Raw genomic sequence first — 21,537 nt, forward strand, 5'->3', positions numbered from 1 at the left:
TGTGAACTGTGCATTGATTCCTACATACTTGCTTATTGCACTTATTATATTACTTTATGTTGACAATATCCATGAGATATACATGTTATAAGTTGAAAGCAACCGCTGAAACTTAATCTTCTTTTGTGTTGCTTCAATACCTTTACTTTGAATTATTGCTTTATGAGTTAACTCTTATGCAAGACTTATTGATGCTTGTCTTGAAGTGCTATTCATGAAAAGTCTTTGCTATATGATTCACTTGTTTACTCATGTCATACATATTGTTTTGATCGCTGCATCCACTACATATGCTTTACAAATAGTATGATCAAGATTATGATGGCATGTCACTCCGGAAATTATCCGTGTTATCGTTTTACTCGCTCGGGACGAGCAGAACTAAGCTTGGGGATGCTGATACGCCTCCGACGTATCGATAATTTCTTATGTTCCATGCCACATTATTGATGTTATCTACATGTTTTATGCACACTTTATGTCATATTCGTGCATTTTCCGGAACTAACCTATTAACAAGATGCCGAAGTGCCGATTCTTTGTTTCTCGCTGTTTTTGGTTTCAGAAATCCTAGTAAGGAAATATTCTCGGAATTGGACGAAATCAAAGCCCGGGGGCCTATTTTTCCACGAAGCTTCCAGAAGTCCGAAGGAGAGACGAAGAGGGGCCACGGGGAGCCAAACCCTAGGGCGGCGCGGCCCCCCCCTTGGCCGCGCGGCCCTATGGTGTGGGGCCCCCGTGCCGCCTCTTGACCTGCCCTTCCGCCTATAAAAGTCTCCGTGACGAAACCCCCGGTACCGAGAACCACGATACGGAAAACCTTCCGAGAGACGCCGTCACCGCCGATCCCATCTCGGGGGATCCGAGAGATCGCCTCCGGCACCCTGCCGGAGAGGGGAATCATCTCCCGGAGGACTCTACGCCGCCATGGTCGCCTCCGGTGTGATGTGTGAGTAGTCTACCCCTGGACTATGGGTCCATAGCGGTAGCTAGATGGTTGTCTTCTCCTCATTGTGCTATCATTGTCGGATCTTGTGAGCTGCCTAACATGATCAAGATCATCTATCCGTAATTCTATATGTTGCGTTTGTTGGGATCCGATGAATAGAGAATACTTGTTATGTTGATTATCAAGACTTTGTCTATGTGTTGTTTATGATCTTGCATGCTTTCCGTTATTAGTAGATGCTTTGGCCAAGTTGATGCTAGTAACTCCAAGAGGGAGTATTTATGCTCGATAGTGGGTTCATGCCTCCGTGAATCTGGAGGAGTGACAAGAACCACTAAGGTTATGGATGTGCTGTTGCCACTAGGGATAAAACATTAGTGCTATGTTCAAGGATGTAGTCACTAGTTACATTACGCGCAATACTTAATGCAATTGTCTCGTTGTTAGCAACTTAATACTCGGAGGGGGTTCGGATGATAACCTCGAAGGTGGACTTTTTAGGCATAGATGCGATTGGATGGCGGTCTATGTACTTTGTCGTAATGCCCAATTAAATCTCACTATATTCATCATAATATGTATGTGCATTGTCATGCTCTCTTTATTTGTCAATTGCCCAACTCGTAATTTGTTCACCCAACATGCTCGTTCGTCTTATGGGAGAGACACCTCTAGTGAGCTCGTGGACCCCGGTCCAATTCTCTTTACTCGAAATACAATCTACTCGCAATACTTGTTCTACTCGTTTTCTCGCAAACAATCATCTTCCACACAATACGGTTAATCCTTTGTTACAGCAAGCCGGTGAGATTGACAACCTCACTCGTTTCGTTGGGGCAAAGTACTTTGGTTGTGTTGTGCAGGTTCCACGTTGGCGCCGGAATCCCCGGTGTTGCGCCGCACTACATCTCGCCGCCATCAACCTTCAACGTGCTTCTTGGCTCCTCCTGGTTCGATAAACCTTGGTTTCTTTCTGAGGGAAAACTTGCTGCTGTGCGCATCATACCTTCCTCTTGGGGTTGCCCAACGAACGTGTGAAATACACGCCATCACTGCTAATATTGAATCTGCTCAAAGGAAGAACAAACAAAATTTAGTTGCTGAATATGATCTGCTTGATATCATTGCTGAAACTCAGTGTCTTTCTCCTGTATCTAAGAAAAGGATGAAAGATATTTCTGTTGAGCTCACTAAAATTTGGACTAATGAGGAAATTAAAGCTAGACAGAGATCCAGGGATAGGTATATCTTGGAAGGTGATCGTAATACTTCTTACTTTCATTCTGTAGCCAATCAAAGAAGAAGGAAGAAACAAATCTGTCAATTGCAAGGTGATGAAGGTATGGTGGAGGATAACAAAGGTATGCTGGATATTGCTGTTAAGTACTATAAGACTTTGTTTTGTAAAGAGCCTTGTCTTGATGTTGATATAGTTGATGATTTCTGGGACCCGAGAGGATATGGTGTCACGGAATCATAATGATATGCTTGATGCACCTTTTACCGAGAAAGAGATAAAGGATGCTATTTTTGGCTCTTATGCTGAAGGTGCTCCTGGCCCTGATGGTTTCTCTTTCTTATTCTATCAACATTTCTGGGAGCTCATTAGAGCTGATTTCATGGATATGGTTAAGGTTTGGAATGAGGGAAATCTTGACCTTTTTAGGCTAAATTTCTCTCTGTTGACTTTGATTCCTAAGGAAGTTGATGTCGTAACTATACGTAAATTTCGACCTATTGCTTTGACTAACTCGTAGTTTCAAAATTTTCTCTAAATGTGCTACCAATAGACTAGGTGTGGTGAGTGAGAAACTCATTTCTCCTAATCGATCTGCTTTTATTAAGGGAAGATTTATTCTTGAGAGTGTGGTCTCTGCCCATGAAGTTATTCATGATGCTTGTTCATAGTGGAAATACTCGGTTTTATTTTTAAACTAGACTATGAAAAGGCTTATGATAGGGTTGATAGAGATTTTTTGCTTAGAGTCATGAGGTTGAGGGGCTTTAGCCCCAAGTGGATGAGGATTATTGAGGGTCTCGCTGCATAATGGTTCTGTTGGGGTTAGGATTAATGATTGCAATAGCAATTTCTTCCTTACTAGCGAGGGTGTTAGACAAGGTGATCCTATATCACCCATTCTTTTCAACTTTATGGCTGATGTTTTTACTAAAATTCTATATAAAGTCGCTTACGGTGGAAGGATTGCTGGCCTTATGCAAGGCATGGGGAGGGGGGTATCATCAGTATGCAATATGCTGATGATACTCTACTCTTCCTTGAAAAAAGTTTATCTTCTGCAATTAATCTAAAGTGGATTTTAGCCTGTTTTGAACATATGTCTGGGATGAGGATCAACTTTCATAAGTGTGATCTGGTTCCTATTAATGTGCTTGATGATGATGCACAACTTTTTGCTCAAACTTTGAGTTGTAAGTTGGGTGAGTTCCCCTTGCAGTATTTAGGGGTACCTCTTCATTACTGTAAGCTTAAAAAAGAAGATATTCAACCTGTTGTGGATAAAATTATTAAAAAAGCTGCTGGTTGGAGAGGCAAACTTCTTAATCATGCTGCTAAGCTAGAACTGGTTAGAAGTGTATTGGCCAGTATTCCAATTTATCTGCTTAGTGTGATTAAATTCCCCAAATGGGCTATTACTTCCGATTAATTCTCGGATGGCTCACTCGTACGTGGGATAATTATGAGGGGCACCATAAGTACCACCTAGCTAATTGGGGTTTGGTCACTAGGAAGAAGGAGTATGGAGGTTTGGGTATCCCTGACTTATCAGAGATGAATATTTGCCTCTTAGCTTCCTGGATTAAAAGGTATCACCTGGATGATAACAAAATCTGGAAACAGATAGTAGATAGCAAATATGAGGTGAATAACCCTAATATTTTCTCTTGTTCGATCATGGGGCCTCCCCTTTTGGAAAGGGGTGCTTTGGGCTGCCAAGGCTGCTAAGATGGGTTATATGTGGAAAGTTGGTAATGGTAGAACTATTAAGTTCCGGGAAGACCATTGGTTTGGGTCTTGCTCTCTAGCTATTCAATTCGGGAAGTTTATTTCCTACTTAATGAGCAAAATAAGACTATTGCTGATCTATGGGATGGTACTTCTCCGAAAATGACTTTTAGAAGGTGTTTTGACCACAAGCTTATGTTGCAATGGCTGGAGATTCAGCAAATTGCACAAACTCTTTGTTTAAATGATTCTAAAGATTGTTTGATTTGGAAATGGGCAACAAATGGGGTCTATAGTGTTAAGTCCTTATATGCCTGTGGTTAATTTTGGTGGGATTCAAACCATTGACATTCACTGTGTTTGGAAAATAAAAGTGCCCCCAAAAATTCATTTCTTCCTTTGGTTGCTTTCCCATAATAAGCTTCTCACTAGAGATAATTTGGTCAAAAGACAAAATGTTGATGATCTGACTTGTGTGTTTTGCAATGAAATTGAGTCATGTCAACACCTGTTTTTTGATTGTGTTGTTGCTGCTAACATGTGGGAAAATGTTTTAGGTGCTCTGGGTTTAAAGTTGAATATTTCAAATGTTCATGATGTTGCTGCTTTGTGGGCTAATAGAAAGAAATATAAAAAATGCAATTTGATTTTTGCTGCTGTTTTGAGGGCTATCCGGATTACCGGAAATGACCATGTTTTCAATCGGGTACAATGGTTTGGCATGCGGGTTTTGTGGAGACGCTTGCTAAACAAGCGTGCTCAGTGGAAAATTCTGTTGAAAGAGGAGGAAAAAGAAGGGCTGATTGGCCCGATGAACAGGTTGGAAGGAGTGGCCGGATTGCCACCAATGTTATTGTGGCCGGATCCTCGGGTGATTCCACGGAAGAAGGCAAGAACTACTCTGGAGGTTTGTGACGAAACAATGCGAGAGGAGTTGGCCCAATGCTAATGATCGCGGAAGATTTGGCAAGAACTCTGGATGCAAACGACCCGGTTCCGGTGGGAGATGGAGCTTGCTTTCAGGTCATGGGGCGGCGGTGACTTTGCCTGTGTTCTTCCGGTGGTTTAGTTCTATGTGGTTGGCTCTCTCGTGTGATGTCTGGTGTTGTAATAAGTAAGTTTCCCCTGCGAGGAGTTTGATGTGTAAGGTCTTAAACTGCTGAAAAAATGCTGTAAGATTGAGATGTTTGGTTTCAATATATTGGAACCGGGGGCAATGCCCCTTTTTCTCTAAAAAACTTCGGTGCTTCTTGAACAATTCTTCCCGAAACAATTCTGGTGCGTTTCAAAATATTCTTCGATATTCTGTATCTTCTCAAAAGCGTCGACAAACTTTAATTGTGTCGTTGTACGGATCGTGAATAATGTGGACCTGATCAAGACATCTCTCGGATCAATAGTCAACAACGGGATCTGGAGGTTTGTAATGACTCCCACACATTTAACAATTAATGAATCTTTTGATCGCCCGTGAACCATAAACATTGTAACTAATTCATTGTCTCGCGATATTTTACTTGTCAGATATCCAATCATCGGTATCGACCATACCTAGTTTGATATCTCTTTACTCGTTCTGTAATACGACATCCTTGTGACCTAGTCACGTGCTTGCAAGTGGTGTCGATGTGATATCACCGAGAGGGTCCGAAGTATATATCTCTCTGTCATCTGGATGGATAAATCTCACACTTGATCCATGAGGCTCAACTAATACCTTCATAGTACCCAACGCCACCTTTGTAGTCACCATGTTACAGTGTGACGTTTGATGTCATCAAAGCACTTCTTTGTTGTCAGTAATTGATATGAGCTCATGGTGTAAGGATTGGGGCTAATTCGAATGTGTTTGGTACAACAATGTAAACTTAATGCCTTGATCGTATATATTGCTATATTTACTTGGGTGTGTTTATCACATCATTCTCCCAATGACGTGATTCCGTTATTAACAATATTCAATGTTGATGATCAATAAACTTTGATCATCAATTAATCAACGATTTAATTCAACAAGAGGCTTTACTAGAAACTCTTGTTTGTTTATTAGACACACATGTATTAATGTTTCATGTGGGCTGGAGTTTTTTTTTTTCCTTAGACTGTCCGCGCGGACTGAATGACAACATCGGTCTATTTGCGTCAGTCATCGAAGACGCCCTAACATGTGAAACTCAAACATACTAGATGTACTGATCAACATGAACAGTAGTTATGCATATGCAACAACCAAAACTAAACAGATCGGATCACGTTGGGTATGTTGATTGTTTGGTGATTGTGTTGTCATGTTGTTGACGATAATGTTGGTGAAGATATGTCGGAGTAGACGCCGACGGAATGGCAGTACGCAGAACAGCCCGACTTTGATGGAAGAAGAGTCGTGACGACGATCGTGAGCAATCGCCTGGAGAACTTCCTAAAAACCTAATTCACCCTTTCTCGTATTGGATCACAAAGAATTTAGATGCATCATAAATCAATGTCACGAATTGCATATTTATTACTTATCTTGTCAACTAATATGACCATTTGCAAAGGTTTTTTAAAAATGAGAATGCTACTAATCCCTCTGTAACGGTCTATTAGATCGATACATAGTTCGAGAAAACGTTTACCATAAATTTAGTCAATTATAATTTATTGTCAAAAAATATACCATAAGAAACGTCTTGTGAATATGAATCAAACGGTATGATTTTTAGAGTGATTAATCAATGTTTATACTACATGTCATAATAAACAGGTGGAAAAGGAGTATGCAACGAGACAAGGCGTTCATGAACCCGTCCACATATGCTCCTTTTAGACGGAAGGCTTGAAGTGAGCCCGGCTTTAAATTAACGAAGCCATCAACCGGCTAGGAGTTACACCAGAAGTTACAACACACACGCGCAAAGCGCAAACCGTAACACAAAACAGAAGACAACACAAGTAACGTCAAGCCCGCCGGAACGCCAACTTGAACCATGAAAAGGGAGCTTTATCTTCTACAGCACCGGAGCAATCACGGCCATGTCCGCACCAACAAAACTCCACCGCACCAAGACTGCAATCCACGGGGAACTCAACGAAGGGCCGACCACCTAACAGAGCTTGAGGAGCCAAAGGGGGGGGGGACGCCTCCAAGAAGGTGTATGGCGCTAGAGTGCACCATCGTCACCGGTAGAGACAGAAGGTCCTGCAAAGTTTTCACCCAGACCCTAGAGCCACCACCCCCGTAGCTCGAGCTAGGTCCAGACCTGGAACACAACATCATCCCCTGGCATTGTGATAAGCACACCGGCAAGGGCTACGACCAGACGCCGACCTAGCAAAGCCCCCCAAGGCGCTAGGGAGAGCATCAACTACCGCAGCAAGCCGTGTAAAAACAGCCAAGCCGACGCTGCGAGAGGGCTACAACACCAGTAAGAGGTCACAGGGTGATCCACAAGACACTACCAGAGAGGCATGCCCAAAGCGAGCCCCCCAAGGAGAGCAGATTGAGGCAGAGGGACGGAGCCCATCACTTCGAACAGGAGAGATATCATCGGGACGCCTTCAACAAGGGAGCGACACCTGCAGGTGCCACCGTCACTGGCACAGGCCACTGCCATGTGCAGCTTTCGCTGAGGTCCAAAAACCCGATCAAAGTTTCGGACACCATCGCGAGGGCGTAGAGCAGACAAAGCAGAAATCACTGTCGCCCCCAACCGAAGCCACACTAAGTACTAGCCCCAACTAGACTCGAGCGCAAGGTGAACACAGACTGGCTGGCAATGCCCGGCCAAACCCAGATCTAGACGTCAACGATGCTAGATCGGCGGCAACCCGACGACCCCACCATCCCTAGAGCGTCACCACCTGCGCGAGCGCGACCAAACTGGTCAGAGGGAAAGCGTACCAAAGCCGCGAGAGCAGCTGTAGCAGCGAGCATGCTGCCTACCCCGGCGAGCACGCGCTGGCCCAAGGACCCACTCCTGGATGGTCGTGAAGAACGTCGCCCACAGCGGCAACGAAACAGTCGGAACCCTCATGGTCCCGACACAGCTGAGCAGGACCGCCAGACCCCGGCCACCGTGCAGGACGGTCAACTCGATGCTCAGCCGACACCATCAGCCCCAGCCGCGCGACAACAGCATGCACGGGAGGCCACGATGGGGAAGGCAAGGGTGTGAGGGCGACCGGGCCACCAAGCCCAGATCTAGGCCCGCGGGCCAAGATCTGGCCTCCCCCACGAGCACCCCCTGCTGCACCGGCGGTGGTGGCCAGAGGCTCCACCACCGCGCCTAGGCACGAGCTACGCCATGGCGGGAGCCCGCAGCAGTCGGGGCCAAGACTGGTGCCTTCCTCCGCCGCAGAAATGAGGCCGCCCCGACGGTGCGTCCCTGCGCGCGGGGGAGAGGGAGGCCGTCGCCGCCAGCACCTCCAGGGCTTTGCCCGGTGGCGACGACGAGGGAAGGGGAGGGGAAGGGGCGCGCGGGCGTGGGGCAGCGGTGCCCCGTCCGCCCTCGGGGGGGGGCGACGGGAGCGGGGGAGCGGGCGGGGGAGAGGATTGCGATTCCCTAAAGGTGCATATGTTCTGGTTCCGCTCGTACGCTCGTACGTACCTAACGAGAGAGTAGTCTCCACATATGCTCCTGGTTGAATAAAAGAATCGGGAAAAATTTGTAAACAAAATAAAAAATATCTAAAAAGTTTCTAGAATGAACATGTACAAGTGTTCTAACTACACACAAAAAATCTCTGAGAAAAAAAAATAGTGGTATGTGTAAAAAAGGAAAAACGGATTAATGTAAGCAACAAATCTAGATGTTCCAAACAATAACCTATTTTATCTTGTTTTGCATAGACCACTAGATATATCTTTTCTCGAAGATTTTTGATGTGAAGTTAGAACACTTATTTATTTTTATTGTACAGAATTTTCAGTTTGTTTGCTATTTTTCGATTTTTTTATTCAACCAGCCAACCAGGAGCATATGAGTCAAAGTTCAGAACTAGTTTTTGATACTCACCATGCAAAACTATGATGATTTCCTGTACTACTTTTATTCAAGCAATGTCTCCCGAGCAAGCTTGCAATTATACAGCTGAAGTGAGCTCGGCAAAGTCAGTAGTATTGTGTCAGTTGCAGAGAAGTTGCAATATTTTTGTATGCTGCGTAGCTAGGTGCACGTGCGGTAACATGAGTATGGCGTGCGGGGATCGTGCGCGCATGTTGTACGGGTTGAGCCATGAAACTGATCTAGTACGAAGCTAGCTGTGCGCTGCTAGCACGGGATCGCGTAAATCTGTCTCGTTAAAACCAAAGCTGGCCGATGATTAACCATTATTTTTCTCTGGATAAAGGCTGGCTGTTGATGCGTCACATGATTGACATCACCTGGAGTGAACCAGCCGAGCCAGGCTGCTCTTGTTCCTACGCTCTCGTCCGATCATATCGTCCAGCGAGAAAAGCCGATCCATCAAATCAGACTGCGATGGACCAACATCCAGCACATTGCGTCGACCTTTTTTTCTCCTTACCTAAATAGCTATTTTTAAGGCCATTTTCGATACTAAGAGCATCTCCAGCCGTGATCTTCGAACCTCTTTTTAAAACGCTAGATTAAGTGTTTGGGTCGCCGCTCCTTTGTGCCATGTTTGGAGTTATTTCTCTTCAGCCGCGTTCCCTAAACACGACCCTCAAACAATTTTTATTTAAATTTAAAGATTTACTCCTAATTTTGGAGATGCTTCGTCGCTTTTACATAAAAAACATTAAACGATCGACGAAGAACATCCTCGAACCTTGAATCTCGAACCTTGAATACACCAAAGGAGGGCATAAAAACCAAGACTAGAGGTCCTACAAGCCCTCGTCTTCTTTGTTGCCGCCGTTGTCCCCGAGTCGTCGTCGTGGTAGTGGATACGGCAAGACTCATTGTCGAACACCTTGACGCTCATCTCATCGTCGGCTTCGTAGAAGAAGTTCATCAAGCATCCGACCTCGATGTTGTGGGCGCAGGAGAACTATTTCCAGCTAGTGTGGAGGTACATCTTGCCTTCCTCATCGAATAAGACCTCCACGGTCCATCGGCAGAAGACGTAGCTTGCTTCCTGTTGGGTCACCTCGCTCGGCTCCCGGCCGACGAGAAATTTGGCAAACTTATCCGGGATCTTCTTCTTGTGAAAAGGGTCGTCGTTGATGAGGACGACGAACTGGGAGTACTGGTCGTGGGGGCACTCCTCTTCCTCGGGCGACGGCGAGCGTGCAACACGACCGCCCTGCCCCTGACACGGCAGGGACCGCAGCTAGTTGAACCCGCCATAGAGTGTGTGTGGAGAAAGTTGGTTGGCTGCGGCTATGGTTGTGGATGTGTGGTGCTAGGGTGGTGTGTGATGGGCGATGAGCTAGCACCCCGTTTTATACCCCGGAGGCGGCGAAGGGGCGGTGGCGCACATTAACGCCGGCACGTGGAGCAAGGCGCGATGAGATGTATTGCAGCGCGTCTAGGGAAACTGCAACGTCGCCGCCCGAAATTTAATTTGCGTGAAAGCGGCTCGAAGAGGACGCAACAGCGCTGGTGATGGTTGTGAAATACGCCATATTTTCTCGTGTTTAAACCCTTAGCTAAGTCAAGAAATTCACTAAGTTTACCTCTCAACTTGTCACTAATGCCTAATCAATGCAAATATATGCAATCTCTTCTATTTTTGGATGACATGTAGGAAATCACGTCATAATGGAAGAATGAACCTGCAATTATTGAAGAAAATCACGTCAGGAGCATGGCAAAGTTGACTACGCTCGGAAAGGTGGTTCCGGAAGCTTTAACGGATATCAGCACGGGCAAGCCCCGCCCGTACCATCGCCCTTACCACCTGCATCTGCGTTCCAGAGGTCAAACACTATAAAAATCGTGAAGGGACCGACGCTGAAAAGAGAGTCATTCGTCGCCAAACAGAGCCACCATCCACCAGATCCATCTGCACCACACCGAAGGAGATCCATCACCATATATAGTTCATCCATTCCATCTCCCATCTCCTCCATAGTCATAGCCATCACCATTGTAATAGAGATCTTCTTGAGAATTGACGACCATTGTAAGAATATTGTGATTTCAATCTAACTATTTTGCACAATAATTTCTATCTCTTGTATTTCATCTTGATATTATGTGTGAATAGTCCTCACGGGCTACGGGTTTGGGTGAATTCTCACAGCGTTCATGTGCATCTAATCTTATGATATATGTAAGGATTGAATAAGAGTTTTGCAATCTTGTACCCTTGTCTGTTTGTCTCGTCTTGATAATCTGCAGGTACCCATATCATTCGAGTTAATCAAGAGAAGAGGTAAGATGAGTGGAGAACGGCGTGCTATCGCGAAACCTCAGTGGCGGAAAGGGTAAAGTAATGGTACATGTTTAGTGATTCATTCGGGATCATAGCACAATCATCTAGTTTAAGGCTTTGGTCTGAATTTACTTAAAAACTGTTGTTGCTTGCGACTGTAAGGATAATGGTTGAACCATTTGGCTCTTGTCACATATGGCTTTAGGGGCAAAAGTATTTACGGATGTACTACTCACAAATCTCTTATCTCTATTTTATTTGTTACACATATGACCTTCATTTATATATGTATGCATAGCTGCAGGTGAAATCTTAACCTTGCCTATTTCCATCATTGAACACAACCTCCTTAAAACTAAACTAGATAGGTCCGGTAAACTGAAGATAAAATACACTAGCAAGCTTTGTAGATGTTTCCTTCACACCATTTAGCAGTGCTTCCCAAGGTTCGATTAAACCTAGGTCTTCTAAGAAAAAAAAGCTTACATACTACAATCCGTAATTCGGATTGAAGGTATCAGCTGGCATCGCGGCTAAGGCCACCGATATCGAGGCGTCTACCGACGCGGAAGAGGCAGAGATCATGACCTCTCAATGTAGTTTAGTCTAGTATAATTATATTTAGAGTGTGATGGAAAGATGTAGCCATCCAAAAAAATAATGAAATGGTGATTTTTTTCACTAACTTGGGGCCCTCGTAGGTTGCACGACCGCAAACCCCACCCCAAATTTGAACCGGGAATGCGCCAGAGCATAGGTGCGGTCCATTTTTTGGACATCAGTGGCCCTACCATTTGCCCCCCCCCCCCCATAGCGACGGAAAAAATATGTCTGTTTGCAGTGGCCCGTTGAAGATGGCCTAATTCTAGATCATTGTTGGTGAGTGTTGCGTTTTGTAGCTTGGGGTACGTGAGGCCTATTTTTTTTAAAAAAATGAAAATGACATTTCATCGTTTCAAAAAATTATGAAGAAAAATTGGAACGTAGATAAAGATGTACTCTATCACTGTGAAAAAAAAAGCAATACAGAAGTCTCAGAATTTTGGTCCCTGCAAAATTAACTAAATTGTTGATAGATAGTGAGCAGTATAGGTTTTGAAACCTCCAAAATTTATTAGGATTTTTCATTTTTGTGTAGCCTAGAATAAAATTTTCATCTTGAGATTTTACATAGCGGTAGAGTACATCATTGTCTACATCTAGATTATTTTTCAGAATTTCTTGAAATTATTGTTGAATTCGAATTTTGTAAAAAAAACACAAGAGGATACATTTGGGATTTCCGCGCTTTCTTCCCCTTTGAATACTTTTAAACTTCTATGTCCCCTTTTAGTCATGACATGTTAGATGATTTAATTAAAATTGAGGACACGCCACTTTAGTTGGCAAGTTTTGCAAAATATATGCTAAAAATGACTAAGTCATCTGAATCTTGCCATACCAAATGATTTGACCTACCTTTTTCGTACCCAAAGATCGAAAACATTCTCGAAGGTTCCATCATCATTGTCTAGCCAACTAAAATGCTGTGACCAAGCTATTTGGAGAAAAAAATTATTAAGTTATTTCAGTCTAGGAAGCCAATTAGTCAATTAAGCCATCCATAAGGTTCCTAAAAGTTGAAAGTTTTTAAGACTCCGAAATTAGTTTTGAGTTTGGTAAAAGGCCACCAGTTAAGGAAATACATTTATTTCATTCCAGTTAAGAGTAAATCACATAAAACTATCACATTTCGGGCTAGGTCAACAAGTGAATACCTATTTTGTAAATGTTTGCAAAAAACTACCGACATTGAGGCATGGAGTCTTAAATCGCACTAATTTCCGTTTAACACAGTTTTAAATGTAAATCAAGCTAGTGGGTCCCACATGTAAGTGTTGAGTTGGAGAACATGTGAGGAAGAGCTAAGATGGACGTGGGACCCACTTGTCATCCCTCTCCTCATGACTCTTCGTTGCCACAACCCACCAAAAATCACAAAAATCTCTACTCAAATTGTCCATGCACGCCACCGAATTCCTCACCATGGCGTGCCTCTCCTCCGCAGGCGCGTTTCCCCTGCATCTATGTTACTTTCCTTTGCCAGCGCAGCACCATCCATCAACAGGTAGTCTTCCAGCGACATCGGATACTCCCGCTAGCATCGAGCTCACCGCCCTCGATATAGGTTCCATGGGCACCACAGGCGTCGCCCATGCCCACCCTTGCTACCGGATGGCTCCCCCTTCTATTCGTACATGGAAACGAGCGTCGGTGCTCGAAGATGGTGGCGGACACGTCCCACGAGGCCCCTGCGTCCCGTAGGAGCCCACCAGATTGTCACCGCTGGCGCACACCTCCGGATCCACTTTGGAGGCATGCGAGTTTGGCACCAACGGAAATTAGTGCAATTTGTGACTCCATGCCTCAATGTTGGCAGTTCTTTGCGAACATTAACAAAATGGAATTTGCTAGTTCTCAGCTAGCTGAGAACTAACTTCTTGCTCAGTGAAATCCTACAAGTCATTTGATTTGCATCGTGATTCTTGCTAGTTATGAGTTGCAACATTATTTGAAAGTGAGATTTGATAACATGTTGAATGAGAACGAAGTTAGTTGAGAAACAGTTCCACACTAACAAAATAGATATTGACAAATTGATGCAGTCCAAAATGTCATATAGTTTTGGAGTATAATTTATTCAAAAAAATTGGTGGAGTAATTTACTTCAATTATGAAGAAGGAAATATCCCCAGATTCTGCCAGCGCCAGAACGCAGGAGAGACGAAAAAGAAAACGGCGTACACGTCAGCACACACATGGCAGTACGGCAGGGTGTCCCTCCCTCTCTTGTTCGTTCATCCCAATTCCTACCACTCCTGCCCACGCACCACTGTCAGACTGCCAGCGCGCTCTGCTGCATCGTGCCAAAAACTATCTTGCTGGCTAGCTAGCCTAGCTGTGCTCGTCTCTGGCTCTGCTGGACTGGACGGGTGGGTGGGCCCCACCACCTCTCCTCCACCCCAGCTGCCACAGACAGCGCTCCATCCAAATCCGCACCGCCGTCCGATCAGATCCCACCTCTCGCTCACTCGCACACGCTCCACCCAAAGCGTCTCTGCTCTGCTCGTTATATTTCAAAGCCCGGCCAAATCCCCTGCTCGTCTTCTTCTTCCACCTCCCCTCTTCCTCTCCCCTTCCTCGCCAGCCCAGCAGGATGGAGACCGCCACCATGGCGTGGACGGCGGCGGTGGCCGGTGTGGGCCTGCTGTACTGGTTCTTCTGGGTGATGGGCGCGGCGGAGGTGAAGGGCAAGCGCGGCGTGGATCTCAAGATGGGATCCATCACGGACGACAAGGTCAAGGACAAGTACACGCAGTACTGGTCCTTCTTCCGCGCGCCCAAGGACACCGCCGCCACCGCCGCAGACCGCGAGAAGGTGCCCGCCTTCGTCGACACCTTCTACAACCTCGTCACCGACATCTACGAGTGGGGCTGGGGCCAGTCCTTCCACTTCTCGCCCGCCCTGCCCGGCAAGTCCGACCGCGACGCCACCCGCGTCCACGAGGAGCGCGTCGCCGACCTCCTCAACGCGAAACCAACCCACCGCCTCCTCGACGTCGGCTGCGGCGTCGGCGGGCCCATGCGCGCCATCGCCGCCCACTCGGGCTCCAAGGTCGTCGGCATCACCATCAACGACTACCAGGTGAACCGCGCCCGCGCCCACAACCGGAAGGCCGGGCTCGACTCCCAGTGCGAGGTGGTGTGCGGCAACTTCATGGCCATGCCCTTCCCCGACGCCTCCTTCGACGGGGCCTACTCCATCGAGGCCACCTGCCACGCGCCCAGGCTGCAGGACGTCTACCGCGAGGTCTTCCGCGTGCTCAAGCCGGGGGGTCTCTACGTCTCCTACGAGTGGGTCACCACCGCGCTGTACCGCGCCGACGACCCCGCGCACGTCGAGGCCATCCACGGCATCGAGCGCGGCGACGCGCTCCCGGGCCTCCGCCACCACGACGAGATCGCGGACATCGCCAGGGAGGTGGGCTTCGAGGTCGTCAAGGAGCTCGACCTCGCGCTGCCCCCCGCGCTGCCGTGGTGGACGCGCCTCAAGATGGGCAAGTTCGCCTACTGGCGCAACTCCCTCGTCGTCCGCGTCCTCACCCTGCTCCGGATCGCGCCCAAGGGCGTCGTCGAGGTCCACGAGATGCTCTTCGACACCGCCAAGCACCTCACCCTCGGCGGCGAGACCGGGATCTTCTCCCCCATGCACATGGTGCTGCTCCGCAAGCCCGCCGACGCCGCATCAGACGAGAGCAAATAGTTATCACCATTTACTCCCCGACTTGGAAGAGGAAAGGGTAAGAAATAATTGATTGATTTCGCAGAGTTAACAACTACCCGGAGGACAGGTTTAATGGAGTGATTCAATGCATTTTGATCTTCTTGCCCACAAGATATATCATAGGCACGACGGATGGATGCTTGATTTTTACCCTTGTTCGTGCTAGGAGCTTTCAGTTTTTTCCATTTTTTGGACCGGAGAGGTGGATGGTGAGGGGGCTGGATTTAGATTTGTTTCTGCTTTGATTCATCCGTGGATAGATCTCATCTCATCTTGATGTGTATCATCAGCTATGTTTTGTCTGCAACAAGAAGAATTGGAATATGGCATTAAATTATTTACAGAATCAAACCAATTTTCTACTACTTGTATTCTGTATAATCACTGCCGTCCTCTCTTGTTCGCAAGCACGCGCACGGTAAAAGACGTCGGAAGAGACAAACATTCTCGCTTTCCCCGTGTACTGTCGGCATTTTACCTTATCTTTACTCACCCCAGGGCCAAGAAGGTCGTCCAAAATTCACTCAAAGCTGTACCACGTGCCAGCCTAGCCGAGCCTGTGGCAGGTGGAGCCCCGTGATCGGATCTCGATTGCATCGACTAAAATTAACAGTGCAAGATCGATTACGATTAGTACTGAAAACAACTGTAGTGGTACTAGTTGGTTTTGGTCGGGGGATGGATGGGTGGGGACAACGGAACTCGTGGGGACAATGTGGGTGGGCACGTGAGCGAGCGAGGTCACGGAGGTCTATGCGCTCTCCGCCTGCGCGCCATGTTTCTTTTTCCTGCGTGTCGCTGGCGCCGGAAAGCTGACACCTGCTTCCCTGTCCTTTCCCGGCCCAGAGAGCGCCACTAGCCTTGGCTCGGCTACTAGAACGTCTAAAATATCCGTTGCAGCATGACAATGGCAGGTGGGGCCTCTCGTGTCAGTAGGCGTGCTGCGAGAGATCATTCATGTCAGCGGTGGTACCGCGCGTGCACTGCGGTGGCACCCACGTTTTGCTATTGAGCAATTTGGACACCAAGTCCCACTAGTTGCATTTTAAGATAATTGCACCACTCATACAACAACTTGTTCTTCATGTACATTTTCATACAAAAACTTGCAATATGTGTTCTAGTAGTACAAGAACTTGTATTCTAGGTGCATTTTCATCAAAATTGTTGTGAGGATGACACTTGGAAAACGGCCACCATTTCTTTCAATGTACAACAAGCTCCCTCCCTGAATTAGAAGAGAAAATCACTAAATCCCCTCTCCTCTGATCAAACCCACAACGTACGATCTGGCTGGATCGAGGGTTCCGGCAATGGGCAAGGCCGCACGGTAGTACGCCGCCACGCTGCCGTGCTCGCTCCGCGTGTCGTCCGCGTTTCTCTTGGTGCTGACACAAGCAAGTGAAGCAACCAAACAAAGACAGATATGTTACAGATGGCTAGAACGACGGAACCTCAGAAAGACAAGGACATTCATAGGCGATTACTCTGATCGCAAGCGGGGCCTGACCGTATGCGAGCTACGCGCTGGTGACGGTAGCCAAGAGCGCGTGCGGCGGCGGCTACGAAACAACCCGTACGTCGACGCTCGACTGCCCCATGCCCCCATGTCGAGCACACGGTCCTCCGTGGCGAAGGTGCGGTGATAGAGCACGCCGAAGCGGCCGAATGGAAGAGGGCGTCGTGCGAAAGAGGGCACCTCTGAACGGGGTGATCATCCTGTAGGAGGTGATGACGAGCCTGTGCGGCGTCGGCATGCAGAAGTCGTGCAACCGGGCAACACAGGAGGAGGCGTTCAACTTCACGAAGGTCGTGGTGAGCTGTTTCAACGCTCGTCGGATGTGCCCGATCGACCGGGACTTGTTGCGGAAAGGATGGTGATGATCGCCGCTCCAAGACGGAGGTGGCACGGTTTATTTTCCTTCGTAGGTCTGGCGTCATGATGGCGTACATAATGCAGCGCAGCACGTCGGGTAGTACTCGTCCGCCGTGACGTGCCACCGCGACGGGCGGCAATGCCGTGGCCTACTCAGGCGTGGTCGGGACGTGGCGCGACCTGGCGCGCTGCGTATTGGCAAAAATCCTGCCGAGATCTTTGCCAGTGTATATGTGATGTGCACTTCCTGTATTCGATCGACATCGTGGCGTACCGCGTACGACGTCAGTCTACGTGGTGGTCCTGGGGGAGTAGCTGGTCACTGCGACGGCGAGCCTACATGTGCCTCCGGCATACCACCGGCCATGTCGCGCACCTTCTACAACACAAACGCCATGAGAGTTTCTGAAAAAACGTTGTACAAGCTGACTCGATGAATCCATGTGAAGACAGACGCATCTACTCCAGGTAGCTAGCCAACTTGATTGACTGATTGTTTGCTCGTAGTAGCTACCCCGTACTTATGCAATACTACACGCCAGGAAGACACCAGATTATATGACGGCGAGGCCACTACGCATCCTCCGAGTTCCGAGGCGGAGCCGGCGACAACGCGGTGATTGCGCGGGCGGCCGAGGCGGCATGGCTCAGGTCACTGTACAAGGAGACACAACAGGAGCAGAGCAATCACGCCATCCAGGTCGCAACCGTGGCCGCGACACATGCGCACCGTGGAGGTCGTGCGGCTCACCAGCCAGGGCCCGACCTCAACAGCGTTCTGCGGCACCTTTGCACTTCGCAGAGCCCCGCGGCCTCGCCGCCGCCGCTGCTGTCATGATCCAGATGCTCGTTGCTGCTTCCCGCTGCCATAGACCTCGCCGTGCCGCACGGATATGAACCACCTGCACTCCCGGACCGGCTATCCCACCTACTCTGCTCCTAATTAAGCACCCCCGGGAAGGACTTGTTTGCTAATACACCTACATTGTTTTCTGCAGACGTGGCATGCCAAGTGTTGGTCTCACAGGATTTTGCATGAATTTGCACGTGAGATGCAAGTTCTTGTACCATGGGAACACACCTTGCAACTTTTTGTATGAAAATGCACATGAAGAACAAGTTATTGTATGAGTGGTGCAATTACCTCTTGCATTTTCATCCTAAGGGTATCTCCAACTGGTCAACGCAAAAGGACGCTCACCGTTTGCGTCCGCACGGATTGGAAATGCGTCTGCAACCTGCTCCAGCGGACTGATGCATCATGTCCGAGCGACGCAAACACGGCGCAAATATGCGGCACGTTTGCGTCTCCGTGGACGCTGCGCGGTCGCGCCGATCGTCCGCTCGTTTCCCTCACGGATCCGCCTGGTAGCGACCGTGGCTCGATCGGCCTCGAATTAAAGCACAGCAGACGCGCCGATGTCAACCGCCGGAGTGGCAACCGCGCCGATCAACCCGCCAATCGCCGGAATGGAGCGCCGAACTGCCGCGAAAGAGCAACCGCGGGCCTCTTCGTTATACATGCCGCCATTAATCCGCGCAGAATATAACCCCTACGCCTGCTTAACCGCCTGCCAATCTTCTTCTTCTTCTCCAACACCGGCTAGCCAAGCGCCATGAGCAACTCGTCCTTGCCGGGATAGCTGCATTGGTGGGAAACGCCTGCGACGCCCAGCGACCCTGGCTCCACGCCGACGTAGGTCGAGGAGGATGGAGGCACCTTTGGCAGCGACGACGAGGAGGAGGGGGACTCCGACGCCAAGTTCGCACGGCTGGAGGTACTGGAGGCGGCGGACGAGAAGGCGACAACAAGGAAGGAGGCAAGGGCCCGGGCAAGGGCACAGGCGGCGCGTCGTCGTTTAATGGATCGTAGCGAACAAGAGGGGGGGGGGTGAATGGACGCTACGTCAAGTTTTAGCTTTTTTCAATTTTAGCGGTGCAACGGAAGTAAATGTGATAGCTTGATGCTCAAAGTGCTCCTAGTATGATCATACACAAGAGCAACAAGTAAAGGAACCAAACAAGATAGTAAGAGTGAGGAGCGGGACAACCGGAGGGCGCGGAGACGAGGCGAGGTTTGTTTCCCGCAGTTCCTCCCACAAAAGGGAGTACATCTGCGTTGAGGAGGTGCTAGCCTCACACAAGAGGCTAGGCGGCCACACCACTAAGGAAGGCCTCACCTTCTTCCTCGAGAGAGCTCCACGAAGGGGCTCCCCCTTTTCTACTATGGCACCGGTCGAGGCGGTGATTCCTTCACAAGGTTGGGGCGAGCTCCACACCACAAGGAGGCTCCCAACAACCTATGGGGCTAGCACAATACCAAGCTAGCCTCCATAGGTGCACTTCTTCCAAGATTCCACCAAAGGAACCCTACCACCAAGATCCACTAAGGACTACCACGAATTGGTGAAATTTCTCTCGGTAGAACGATAGATCGGGGTCTCCTCCAGCACTCCTCAAAGTATGAGCAAGATTGATTGGGTAGGTAGGGAGATCCACTAAGTTTGAGCTCAGCAACAATGGAGGAGAGGGAGAGAGAAGAGCTAAAAACGAGCTGGGGAAGAAGAGGTCTTTATATAGGTCTCCTCAAATCCAACCGTTATGTGCAGTTTCTGCCTAAGCGGTACTACCGCTTTGGTAAGCGGTACTACCGCTCTGGATTCGAAATCCCCACAGAACTTGTCCACGTGGACACATAGCGGTACTACCGCTCGCGGTACCGCTCGAGGTACCGCAATGGGGTCCAAACCTTACTGGATCCGAAGCGGTACTGCCGTAACTAGTTACGGTACTTAAGCGGTACCATAGGCGGTACTACCGCTTGCAAGCGGTACTACCGCTCAAGGTACCGCAGAGGTACCGTAACTTGTTCTGTGGGACAATTGCGTGAGAAACCTCCAGAGCGGTACCTCAGAGCGGTACCAGTAGGGTAGCGGTACTACCGCTCCCGGTACCGGTAGTACCGCTATGGCTGAAACTCGCTTTTCCTCTTTTCCTCTCCTACCATGTTACCTCGCGACACACACACAAAACCAGAAAACCTAAGAACTACGCTTCACTCTTCCGATCAAAATGTGTTCAGCGAGGGCACCGTACACTTTGCAAACCTATCAAAGACAATCTTTGTGCACGGTTAAAATCATTCGAGTGTTGTTATCAAACACACAAAACACGGGATATGTATCTTGCTCTTACAATCTCCCCCTTTTTGGTGTTTGATGACAACACAAGAATTTGCAATAAAGCATAAGATATTATGATAAGATATTTGATTTGCAAAAGTAGACGGAGCTCCCCCTAGATGTGTGCATATCTAGAATATGCATTTGTATACAAATGCACACATCCTAGAGAGAAAAACTCCCCCTAGATTCTACAAACCATGCCCAAGTGCTAAGAAGAACATATGACAAGAACATATAGCACAAGCATACAATGGAGGCAATCATAAGATCATATAAGAGACTTTGGGTGAATTTTCATACCTTTGCCTTGATAAAACCCAAACTCATAATAAGTGCCTCCATGATAGATGTAGCCAATCAACAGATAAATAGTGAAGACCAATAGGCTACGAATGATTAAATCTTAATACAAACCGGGGGATCGGGAGATCCACAAATAGAGTAGCAAACACACATACGAATAGAGTTCCAAATAACTAGGGATAAGATTTGATGCCAAGGACGAAAAACCAAAATGCCTCCATGATAGATGTAGCCAATCAAGAGATAAATAGTGAAGACCAATAGGCTACGAATGATTAAATCTTAATACAAACCGGGGGATCGGGAGATCCACAAATATAGTAGCAAACACACATACGAATAGAGTTCCAAATAACTAGGGATAAGATTTGATGCCAAGGCCGAAAAACCAAAATGAAGCACCAAGCCCTTGGCATCCCCATGCAAATTCCCGTCATAATAGATCAACTTCTCCCCCTTTGGCATCGACACACCAAAAAAGGGAGAAGAAGCATACTAACGCCCCAAGGGGATCACTCGTCATCATCGTCCTCATCATCTTCATCCTCCTCCTCGTCAACCTGCAAGTTGTATACACATATTGCTGTCCGGAACCCGAGGCCCCAAAGTGAC

At 47.9% G+C, this 21,537-nt stretch overlaps 1 protein-coding gene across 1 annotated transcript; it reads left to right on the forward strand.

Moving 5' to 3' along the window:
- The first annotated feature begins 14,322 nt into the window (after nucleotides 1-14,322).
- On the forward strand, nucleotides 14,323-15,912 carry LOC124695336 (24-methylenesterol C-methyltransferase 2-like). Its single transcript, XM_047228191.1, has one exon. The coding sequence runs from the start codon at nucleotides 14,434-14,436 to the stop codon at nucleotides 15,538-15,540; it is 1,107 nt and encodes a 368-aa protein (XP_047084147.1). The 5' UTR covers nucleotides 14,323-14,433; the 3' UTR covers nucleotides 15,541-15,912.
- The last annotated feature ends 5,625 nt before the right edge of the window (nucleotides 15,913-21,537 follow it).

The sequence above is a fragment of the Lolium rigidum genome, chromosome 3 (genome assembly GCF_022539505.1).
Source record: "Lolium rigidum isolate FL_2022 chromosome 3, APGP_CSIRO_Lrig_0.1, whole genome shotgun sequence".
Taxonomy (NCBI): Eukaryota; Viridiplantae; Streptophyta; class Magnoliopsida; order Poales; family Poaceae; genus Lolium; species Lolium rigidum.

Excerpts from the sequence above, each read along its gene's own strand:
- LOC124695336 (XM_047228191.1), top strand. The coding sequence starts at position 14,434 with ATGGAGACCGCCACCATGGCGTGGACGGCGGCGGTGGCCGGTGTGGGC.